The following is a 12,700-nucleotide window of genomic DNA, read 5'->3' on the forward strand; positions in this document are numbered from 1 at the left end:
ACACACTTGCTGTTTTTATGGCTCTATGAAAGGGCGCAGAAACCCACAAACATTTTTACTTCAATGAAAAAACAAAACGTCTTAGAAGATAAATAGCAAGTCACTGACAAAAGGAAATCTCACACATGCACCAATGATGCCCACTCAAATTTAATACAAAATGACCAACACACACACACACACACACACACACACACACACACACACACACACACACACACGTAAACAAAAACAGAAAAATGCACAACATGTGAAGCAAAATATCCTTGTGCATTACTCATGCTCATATATTCGTGGATACACAACATGTTTACATAAAGGCTGCATTTGCATACTGACATGCAAACAAGACATAAATACATACAAACATATGGCCACGATATTGTACACATACAGACACACAACACACTACTTTACACGTACATAGTTGTGCAAACACATTCATATTGTCCGCCTAATGTCAGATATTCGTGAGCTTCACAGCTGCTAACCACATAACATAAAAATGCATGCACATACACACCAAACACACACACACACACACACACACACACACACACACACACACACAGACGTATGCAGACAGTGCCAGGGCCCCTAAATTGACTCTGAGAACATAAAGCCTTTTCTAATGACTTTCTGTGCTGCAGTCACGGTCTTTATGTACAAAAGAGTCTGGAGAAGGTCCAACATTCCCAGTAGGAGTCCTTCATAAGAGGAGCACACACACACATACACACACACACACACACACACACACTCACAGAAACATGCAGAGAAAAGTCAGGCCTTCGTTCTTCAACAAGAGAGGTCCCAGAAGTCAATGGACGGCCTCATTCAGGCAGTCAGAGTCAAACACAGGTCATTAACATGTCAAGACTAATTGGACCGAACCTCTCTCTCTCTCTCTCTCTCTCTCTCTCTCTCTCTCTCTCTCTCTCTCTCTCTCTCTCTCTAAACCCGCTCTATATTTTTCAGTGCTGCATGGAACTTTTTGAAGTTGTCTTGAAGCAGAAAACTTGGCACTCAGCACAGAAAAGTGCATCAAGCAGAACAAGTTGTGTCTCCATGGTTATGTGGATGCAAAGGGATTACATTGAGTATTACTTTTTCACTCTGGACGGGAATGGGAAAGGGTTTCTAGTTCTGCGGTGTCATCTTCAGCATGAGATATGGTTGACACTGAAAGCAACAACAACTCTGCACATTCTAATAAATCTCTTTAATACTTTTCTACGAGGTTATGGATCAAAATATTCAGAGAGAGCGAGAGAGAGCGAGAGAGAGAGAGAGAGTGAAACTTTGCTGAGCGAATCAAATATACTGGATTTATTTAGGCTCCATGTCTTACCAGTTTGATTCCTGTCCAGGGCAACAAAGCATCATGCCAAACTGGCATGTTCGTTTTGAAAGAACAAGCTGTAAAAAATTCACACAATCATTGCAGCTTTCAGCCGTATAAGGTTACGAGTTACAGTAAAGAAGAACGTTACAGTTTCTAAATAGCTCCAACAAAAGTAAATGCAGCTGGCCTCACTCGTGCATCTCTCAATAAACAGCTACAGTGTTTTTTTCTTTATTTTTATCAGGAGGGTCAAAGCTTCAGGGATTTAAAGAGTAATATAGCAGGCGCCTGAATTAGTCCTCTAAAGAGCTTTTTCTCTGTTTTAGTAGCTGACTAATTAAAAATCAATAGAGTCCGAAGACTGGCAAGCTGTGCACATGTCTGACACACACAGACACACACACACACACACACACACACACACACACACACACACACACACACACACACACTGCAGGGAGTTTGAGCCAGCTTATTGGGCTGATGGAGCAGAGTGAAGTCCAGAAAAACATAAAATGCAAGATTATGAGAGCTTAGTGCTCGATGTCAGCTTCCAAATGTGTTTGTTTGAGATGTGTTTGAGATAAAGAAACAGAGAAATCAAAAAAAGGTAATGGAAATGTGGAAGAAACAGTTACACACCAGAGTCTTTAAGTTTTAATATTTAGCATTTGAACTACTAGACAAGTGCTGATTGATGTTCTTTGTTGCTAAATGATTCTGCTTAATTAAAAGTGATCAAACATCTGCATCAAGTGGCGTCGGATAGCCTAGCGGTTATGTCACTCTTAGGCCTCGTCGCAGCGGCCAAGGGTTGGAATCTGTCCTTGACCCTTTGCTGCATGTCATCCACTAACCCACTCTCACCTCCCAAAAATTTCTGTCAGACAGGAAAGACAAAGATGCCCAAAAAAAAAAAAAAAAACACCAGCATCCAATGCAAGCGCTGCAAGACAGATTTAAAAATAAATGGTAGTACCGGGCTTGGTGTAGGAAAAGAACATGTATTGGATTTATTAAATGTCCTCACCTTCAAAAAGCTGCACACTACCTATACGGACGTATATTTGTGGAAAAAATAAACGTGTGGAAAGCATTCTCTTCTGCACAAATCGTTTTGAAAGACAAATTTTGGAAATAATTAAAACCTTAACGTCCTCGTTTGCCACGCAGCCTTTAGCCGTCTTCCGTGCATTCTTCTGGCGCCTAGTTTCTCCTCTCGCCTTGTTTTTGCGATCCGTTGATTGGTAGTGTTAAACATTGGCGAGAATGTTGATTATTCTTGTGAGCATTATATCTGCTTGTGTAATTTCCTGTGTCTCCATCTCGTGGAATAAGCCCTCAGCTGGTGTTTCTCACTGCATGCAGAAGGATGTTTGATTTGAGGGCTGAAATGGCCTGTGAAATTAGGCTCTCCTTGTTTTTTTACTGCTTTGTTTGCTACATGTCACAGTTGTGTTTACTGAATGGTTCTGAGAGGTGACAAAACTTGTCAGCTGTGATCCATTCAAGCAGAACATTGCGGAGTACATTAGTCAGATCATTAAGATGTTTGCAGCTAGACCTCACAAGGGAGAACATACAAAGAAGTCAAAGTTATCACTTTAAGTTACTCAATGGGGATCAAAGTATGTAGCTTTATATCTAAGCATTTCACCTGGTTTACTTTAGCACTAAGATCACTGCTGTTAACCAAACTTTGACATCAAAGAAAAACTTTTGGATGCAATTTTTGTCGTCTGTTGGTTTGGTATAAAAGACTATAAAGTCTAGTCAAGCTATAAGGAACAAAACAGGCTCCGATTCTTGTGTTTTAGTATTAGGCGTTAGATTTTTGACTTAGTCTTCTGATTTATTAATTCATCCTTTGCCTTCCAGAAAACAACCAGACACCCCAACATGAGGCAGAAACACGTCCCTCTATTGTACACACACAGAGACACACACACACGCTTATTAAGTCATTCAGCCCTCTCAGCATGAGCTTCACTTTGAAGTCTGGCACATCACGCTTAGAAATCAAACAAACACCACCACCACCACCAACGCTGTCACTTCATCTGGACATTCCTGCAGCTGAGTTACAGCTGGCTCTCTCTCTCTCTCTCTCTCTCTCTCTCTCTCTCTCTCTCACACACACACACAAACACACATCCTCCCCCAGTGAAATACTTAAACATGACTGCAGAGAGATTTCTTTATTAGATATTCCACATTGAATGATCTTATAACAAAATGACACAAACAAAATTTGACATATTCATCCACAGCATCTGCCATGTCGAGTTTACCATTAATGCACTTCATTCTACTTTACATGTAATAAACTACAAGTCAACACATTATAGGTAATATATGATAACTTTTAGACTTATTCTGTGGGTAACCATAGCCGCAGAACCAGGCTTTGTGTGACTGCTTAGAATCCGTCTTTAACCCTGATATTAGATAAACGTTGGTTGCATGTCAAACATGTGGTTGGTATGACAATGGTACCTTTCCGAGCGAAACACAATAACATAGATGTAGTCAGATTTCTAAGGATGAAACCCTTCTCAAAATTGTACTTTAAGCATCAATAAATCGGTGTCAAACAGGTTGTTATATATGTTGATATGTTGTACAAGTGGTAACCGTGCTCAGGCCCGTTTAGTCCTGGAGCGGTGTGAGTGCAGGCCAGAGGGGGAATGGGGAGAGGGGACAATCTGGCTTAAGCATGGTACGAGATAACTTTGCCTAGTGTGAGTGCTCCCTAAGATACGCTTGAAGCCAAATAAGGACAGGAGACAACAACATGAAAGGCTTTGATTTCCAAGTCATACCTAATCTCCTTTTGTTGCAGACAAGACCTTAGAAAAAATAATCTAAACAATCAAGGTCCATTCTGTCTCTGCAGCAGCAGGACAGCTGCAGCTCGGCTGTGTCTGTTGTGGTGTCTGTTGTGGCTTTTTTGTGTATTGAACTGTCTAGTATGGGGTGTGATTGTTTACCCGAGTTAATCGAGCGTGATTAATTGCGAAGCTGTTTCCGTTGAACTGCCTCAGAACATCACTTTGAGCAAAGGAGCACAAACACAATCACTGATAAATTATCTGTCTGCCAGCTGTCAACCTTATCTGATGCGATCTCACTCAAACGTTGTGAAAATTTAAATGTTTCCATTTGTTGTTGTTGACTCTGCTTTGTACTCCACTGGAACAGAATTCTTAAATAGACTGATGCCAACTTTCCTAAATAAATATACGTCCACTCCACAGTTATACAGGCTGGGACAGCTCTAACAGTTTTGAACTTTCAGCAGAGATAAGTCACAGCATAACTGTTCATGATGGATTAATAGTTTCACATGACTTCATTGTAAAAATGCCACAAAACTTTACCCACTTCAGGTAAAATTTCTGTTTCTGTGATATAGACCTGTTTTTTTTATTTACATAGTAGTGAACTCATGTACTGATTTATCATTATACAAATAAATCAGACTACATTTGGTACATTTTGAGGATATCATTGGGCTTTGTTTGGGGGCATAACCTTAAACTTGGTAGGGGGGTTCTGGGTTCCTCACCTGGAAAGGTTTCGCAAATAAAAGGATCTTTATTTTGAAGTCATTTAATGGCTTTTATTTAACTGCCAGCACCCACCTTTAGGGTTTTTTTAAAGGTCTATTTTTGGCCATTGTATACATTTCTTTTAAAGAGACAGGACAGTGGATAGATCCTGCAATTGGGGATTGAGAGAGTTAGGAATGACATTTGGGTAAGAAGCTACAGGTCGGATTTGAACTCAGGCCAAACGCTTTGAGGACTATGCGTCCATACATGAACATGGGGCACATGCAATATCCCTTTTATTTCCAAAGTACCTATAGCAGCAACATGTTCATAAAGCTTGCAAACTGAGTTCTTAAGGTGTTATCACCCAGGCCCTGCTCCTCTTCTTTTAGTTATCCCTGGTCCTTCTTTAATACATCTCATTGTAGGTAACTTCTGCAGTAATCCAAAAACAATACGTCTCCCTCACCAGTTCAGCATTTAGCCAATTGGTCTTCAAGCTGGATCTGAATCTAGTCTCTTCGTTTTAATAGCCCTGACGCCTGCCTTTGACGGAAGTCGGTCTGTTTGAAGATCCTGTAATTTAATTCGTAGTCACCGCTGGAAGACTTTCAGGTCTGAGGTTCACAAAAAGGCTCTTTCTTCTTGTTTTCCTTCCCTCCTTCCTGCTGCTGGCATCCCCTCAAAGTCAAGTGGGATGTTGGTCGGCTTCTGTCTGGTTGGAGGTGAACGATATTGCTCTGTTTCTCTCACCTACACCAAAACATGAAATCGGTTGTGACAGATGTGGTGTCCGTATCTGACTTTATTATTAATATTAATCTTATTAGGATAGTGATAAAACATATTTGTCATCAAAATGTGATAGAGCTGGTGTGTGTCCATTAAAAACAGAATTTAGATGGAGCATTCTCGTTCATTTGTCCAGGACACATATGGTAAACTGGGCGTTTATACATGAGAACCAGCTGTTTTAATATTTGTTCAGGTTGCTGTACGTCTCATCCTTCTCCGAGGTCTGATCACTTTCAGCTCTGGCTGGTCAGTCATTGAACTTGTCTGAATTCAGTTCGTGTTTTAGAGTTACATTACGCGGGCTGCAGAGTTGTTCCAAATATTTTACTCAGACAGGTAAAGTTGTTCAAGCTCAGTCTCCCAAGGAATGTACATCATGTGTGAGCATTCAGTGCTAATGCAAGAAATAAGAATGCAAAAAAGCAGAAAGTAGGGGAGTAACAAATTCTGCTCTCTTTTGTATTCTTTGATAATGGAAGAAATCGTGGCCAGGAGCAAATGGGACAGGTTTTTCAATTGGGTGATAATTGTTTGTTTTTTTATTCCCAAAATTCCCACTGTGATGTCACAAGTGGAGCCAATTTGAAACGGAGCATTTTTCTCTGTGTTGTAAGACTTATGCAGACCACAAACAAAGGACTGGATGGGTTTATTTCACATTTTGTGGGTCGGTGGACACTGAGGTTACCCAAATATATGTTCAAAAACACTGTAAACGTGGATTTTTCATAATATGTCAACTTTAAAGTAAGTATAAGTCGAAAAATAAATTGAGGATAATGGAGAAAGTTGCAGTGCTAAGATTTTACCTTTCATTCAGTTTGAACATACCATCATTCCCAGCCTTTGTTGGCCCCTTAAAATGCCTTTGTTCTGTCTTTTATCAGAGTTTTGACACCTGACCCTTCCTCCGCTTTAAAGGGTTACTCAAGGTACTCTACAGATCAGACTCAACATGGGAGAACTGTTTGTTCTGGCTTTGAAGAGTTTGGGTTGGATTACTGGAAGATTGGGACAAGCTTTCAACAAGATTTTCTGGTTGAAGTCAAGTCAAAACCAGTTGACATCCGTACCTTATCAGGTTTGTGTCTTTTTAAGATTAATGTGGAGGCGGTTAGGTCGAGAGGCCAGGAGAGGCTCTGAACTCTGTCCTAACGCTGTCAGATATATCTGATGCCTTCATGGAGGTCCAGTGATAAAAGAGCTGTGGGCAAACAATGTCTATTGGCCAATTTTCCTTCTCCATTGAGGTGCTTTCAGTGGTTATACAAACTATTATTCAGCGTTGGAGATGTTGTTGTAAAGTTGGGCCTACACGATGATTGATAAATGGACTTCGAAGTAATCATATTTACATTCTTTCTTTTATTTTGGTAACAAAGATCCTTACAGTTGTGGTAAGATGAGGGTTCCAGATCATAAAAACAAGAGATTACTTTTTTCCAACAGCTCAACCGGACCACTCTGATTTAGTGTGGTCTCCAAATCAAACTTTTTCAGACTGTCTGTGGATTGTATACAATCTGATCCACAACTGCACAAAGTATTCACCATTTAGATAAAGTAGAACACACACTGAACATGATAGCTCTGTTTGGAAATAAAAGCTGGCTTTGCAGAACTTTCATAACATTGAATAAACTCACCTTGAGATTTCATTTTAGACTCTCTTTCTGATTATGTACATTCAATTCCACAATAAAGATTAACATGATGAGTTCACTATTATTTAATTTAATACTTGACTGCCTGCGACATGTATGGATTATTTATCTGCTTTAGATGGGGCAAAACATCTCAGTATGGATGGTGGTTATTGGTGAATGTCTTAATCAAGAAGGAAATCTGACTTCATATGTTAACATTTACTTAAGAGTAAAAACATGTGTGAATGAAAGTTGTCTTGTCTTGAGTCTATTAATTGCATATCCCTTGCAAAGCTTTGTTTTTTGTTTTGGCAGGAATGGTCATTATAAAAAAAATACAAATTGTGAAATTTTAAGCTTAAGATGGAACAAATGTTGAGGAAAAAAATGTCATATGCTGAGAAATTTCCAAACTGAATCATCACACCTCCTGTCTTATTTTGATTTCAGCTGTTTTATAATATATATTACCCTGCACCATTAAACCCGTGTTTCTCATCTGTATATCACTTTGATAGACATTGGAGTTCTTTGGGACTTTCACCAAGTTAGAAATGGTAGGGTCTTTTTTGAAAGCTAAATAAAGCTTTCTGTAATCACACATACATGTAAGTATTTATTGAAACATGTATATGACACCAGGCCATTTTATAGTGTTGATGTACTTACCATATTAAGTTTTACTTTAAAATAGAAGAAACTTGAATTATCCAATCAAGGACACAGGTTACAAATTTGCAGATTTAGAATTAACATACAAACACATTTTAAGAATTGTTTTAGTGTTGCGTGTTGATCAGTTGTTCTTGGTCACACTGCATGCACACACGTTGCACCATTGTAGACACATGCACAAATGCACAGGCTGCAGATAAAGAGATTTATAAAAGGCACCATGTTGCCTTTGGCTTTGCCCAAAGAGGAATGCAGCCCTAATAGACCTCCCTCTGTCTTCTCTGTCTGCCCCAACCATGACACTGTCCAGCCATCCTGTCTGTCTCACTGGAGGCTTTGTGTGTGTGGGTGCGTGTGTGTACCTGTTTAACTATATTTGTGGGGACTATATAATTTTCCTTACGTTGTGGGGCCCACCGTCATTTATTTTTTGTTCTTTTTTTTTGCTGGTAAGACTTTGTTTGTGGTTTATAGTTAAAAATGGGGCGATATGTACCAGGGAAAGCCTTCCTAGGGCACAGAATGAGATTGGTCCAGCCCTGTCAGAACTGGAAAGATAATGCATAATCCATTCACATTACACACTGAAGCCCAGCTGATGTACTGACCTCCTTTCCCGACATTTGATACAATAGTTTTATGCGTCTTCTTCTCTGCAGACCAATTCCAATACCATGAAGCTGTGAATTTTGGACTGATCTGTTTTTGCATATTGCTGCCATGTCTTTCTGTGTATATATGTAAGTGTAAAGTGCAAAGAAAAGGTTATGAATGGAAAAGACACAAATGGATTTGATACAAAGCTGAGGGGCAGAATGAAAGGTTTGAATTGAATTTATCAGGCCTGTATTTCTTCTTGCAGTCTATTTCTCAAAATTGTCTCATTAGTCACACTCAAAGCTAATCTTTCATGTTGTAATTCAACAGGAGTTTGACATCATTAGGGTAAATGTATAACAGCTCATGGGGTATATTTATCGCTTTTCAAAAACACTAGATAAATGTTCGACTTTTTTCCCCAGAGATCTGGGATTTATTCTGATTAAGCTTTAAATCCTAACTTGACATAAAGAGCGAGTTAAGACCCTAATTTCTGTTTTGTAATATACCATCATTGCACTATGCAGAGGAAATGATCTGAGCATTGTGTGTTAATGCATTTTTCATTTTCTTGTTAAGCTCACTAAATCGTCCTGTAAATATTCCAAAAATAATTTAGGGTGCCAAGAGAGTTAAAGATTTTGATAACAGTGCAGGTTTCATTTCTCATATGAGTCCAAAGGTCAATGTTGATTTATTTTACTGGTTGTATCCCACTTCCTTCACTTAATATGAGTTGTATTTTCAACCAAAACCATGACCTTCTTTCCAAACCTAACAAGGTCGATTTGGTGCCTAAACCTGACTGCACAGTTTTGCTTCAATAAACCCAGTATCCACATTCTGAATTTGTAGTGATAACAGCTGCTAATGGGCCAATTTATGATCTGTTAATATACAAAGTGTGTGCCTCACCAACTGGTACTTGTTCGGGTCTAATTAGGTAACAAGTTTGGCAAATGAACTTTGTAACGTGATAAAATATCGGTGTTGTGTTCACAGCTTATTCACAGCTCCAAAGTGGAAATGAAAAATGGAAAAGTGTTTATTATCCATGTAGTTACCTGACAGTGACCTCTGTGCATGTTTGATAGTATATTCAATACTCTCTGTGTTTACAGAATAGCAGTTTCACAGACATGAATTAGTGGAGATTGATTTCCATTGGTGATTGATTATGGAATTGAGAGGATACACAATGAATAATTTACTCAAATGTGTTCCGGTAACAAGACAGGATTGAAGTTATATCTATGTCTTCACTCCGTTAGCACATATTTGTCCTGAACTGTGAGAATCCACAGCCCCAAACTGTGGTTAACTAATGTAATCCTACACCTTAAACTTGCAAAACCACACTGTGGTTCCTCTGACAAATTTCAGAAAAATCTGGCAACCATGCTTAGATTCCATTAACACGAGGCCGCTGCTCCTTTTGTAACTCAGATTTGTCTGACAAGATTCTCTGACAAAAATGTGGGTCCCATGCACAGGTCTTCTGGACAATTTGACTTGTACATTTCCACTCCATTGAGACTCTAAATTGGTACCCTGAGACATTCAAAAGCTTCAGTAGAAATGCTGTTCAATAAAGCCAAGCTACAAACAAATACCAAACACAACCTCCACAAAGAGTAAGAAAAAGTAAATGCCAAGGGCTAATAATATGGGAAATAAGTGAAAACAAAAAGGTCACTTACGAAGTATGCCCTCAAGTTTAAGGCAAAGTTGAATATTTACATGTGTAAGTGTTAATGTTGGTGCTGCTCAGTTCCTGCTCTAGGGACATATTTTTGGATTTCCTGCCACCGTGCCCTATTCATGCTGCAAGCTGTTGAAAGTGTTTTTATACCCAAGTAATTATATGATCCCATTTCTCATGCGTTCTTTTTTAACCTCTGTCTTGTCCTTCATCAACTGTTTAGTCTTGTTTCTCCTTTTCGTCTTCATTTTAAGGGGAATAACCACTGAGAATGCCCTCCTATCAGATTGTGGTGATGTTAAATTTATGTCTGTGTGTGTTGCTGCTGCTGACAGACCATCATTTAGCAATTAAGCACCCTGTGTAGTGGATAGATTTCAGATTATTTCTTTCTTCAGGTCATTAGGAATGAAGCTAACACACATAATGAGTGGGAATTTAGATGGTTTGTTTGCAGCCGGGGTGGCTTTGCAGAACTTTTCTTGCTCTGACGTCATGCAGATGTTTCTAAGCTTTGATGCTAACTCATGTAGCCACACATACAGAGAAACACTACAGCTCTCTTGGGTACAGAAATAGTGTAATATCAGTTTTGAAGGTGCATTGGAGTGTCAAAAAGCATTTGTGGAGGGAGTCATCTGCTTCCACTTGTTTTCCACGCCATCCCTTTTTTCTCCATCAAAAGTGTTTTTTGCAGGCGTTGGTCCCTGCTGAGAGCATTTTGTCATGGCGTAATGGATCTGGTTTCAAAATATCTCCCGGGCTATCGAGCCGTTACCATGCAACATGCTCCCAACATAACATGAAACCAAGGAGCGTTTCCTCATTAGGCACGGTGGAGAACAGAGAAAAGGCAAAAGAAGAAGTGGCCTTTATGCCACAGCCAAAAGAAAGACGAGGAACGTTCCTTGGTAATGTGTTAACTGTTAGCAAATGTGATTTTCCAGCTAAATAAACAAGTTGTAATTTAGATCTTGTTCTGTCAATAATCTCAACACAACCAAAAAGGGAAAACACATTTTTCCTCTTACGTCTGTTTCTTTCTGTTTTTTTGGGTTTGAAATTCATCAAAACATGCTCCATGTGGTGTCATGTGTAATGTAGGTTAACTTCGCATATAACATATGCTAACATGAAGAAGTCGACATTTTGGCTTACAGTGAAGAGGAAAGACCAACAACATAGCTGTGAACCAACATTGGTAGAACCACTCATCTTTTAATCACGCTAAAAATACAACCTCTAACCCAAATATAATAAACGTTTAAAGTTAGTTCTATATGTATTGTATTGTTTTTTTGATTTCTATAGAATCTTCTTCTGGAAAGTAAGATGAGAGTACAGCTATCAGATAAATGTAAAATAATGTTTTTTTATGAAATCTATACCATTCCTATTAGGGGATCCATGTCAGATTGTAAAGGAAAAACCCTCTGGATTCATGTTTTCTCTCCAGCAAGAATTGGATGGACAGCATCATGCAAAGGCCAACTTCAACATCAGTCAAAATAAAGACAGAATTTCCACAATATGCTTTCAGTGCAGCACTGAAAACATCACAAGAGAGCCAACTCCGGAAAACAGGTTTCGAAGTCATAACAATATTTAGGTTTTATTTTGACAAAACAATACATTTAGCAAGAAGCGAGCACCTGAATTAGTGCAAGTGACTGATCCAACATCTGCTCTACATTTACATGCTGGCTCAGTCAGTAGTGATTGGTTGTAAACGATACTCGATTTGGGGACTTTGCTGAGGGATCAGTAAATCGACACTCAAAACTGATTTGTAACTCTCTCCATCTTTCTCTTCTCCTCCCCAGTCTCTCGTTCCCAGGTGTCTTCACAGCGCCAGGAAGTGCTGATGGAGAACGTGACCCGGATGTCGGAGCGCTCCCAGCAGGACCTGGGCGAGGCTTCCACTCAGGCTGACATGTTGGAGAACATCTGGAAGCTGGAGAACCTCTTCCAGAACCACAGTGACTGGCTGCAGAGGCTGGAGATCCTCATCAAGGTCCGACACAAGAGCAAAGAGAGGAAACATGAGCTTTTGTAGACCTGGGAACTGTTACAGGAGTGAAACGATGACGAAAGGATTGATTTCTAAATGTTGACATTTGTCTGAAAGCAACAGTTCATTTGTGCTGTGTAAACATTAAAACTGGTTCGTCTTTTTCTCACTCCGTTAGAGTTCAGCAGTGTGGTTCCAGCAGTAAAAAAAACATTCCTTCGCTCCATAGCGGATTTGATTATTAGCCTTAATGTCATAACCATCCAAGGTAGACTTAACACAAGCTTCCTCAGTGTAAAACGATTGAATGTGCTCCTGTAGAAGACAAAAGTTCATATGATATTAAGCTCGTTTTAAGAAAAGCATGGTTTA

At 39.3% G+C, this 12,700-nt stretch overlaps 1 protein-coding gene across 1 annotated transcript in view; it reads left to right on the top strand.

Annotated features, from left to right (window-relative positions):
- The window catches only part of scara5 (scavenger receptor class A, member 5 (putative)), a 79,261-nt gene that overhangs the window by 22,837 nt on the left and 43,724 nt on the right, over positions 1-12,700 (top strand). The window contains exon 4 of the mRNA XM_020639898.3: positions 12,141-12,331. Within this exon, the coding sequence (XP_020495554.1) occupies positions 12,141-12,331 (191 nt within the window). The remainder of the gene's footprint in view (positions 1-12,140; positions 12,332-12,700) is intronic.

This window comes from Labrus bergylta, chromosome 15, assembly GCF_963930695.1.
Source record: "Labrus bergylta chromosome 15, fLabBer1.1, whole genome shotgun sequence".
Lineage (NCBI taxonomy): Eukaryota > Metazoa > Chordata > Actinopteri > Labriformes > Labridae > Labrus > Labrus bergylta.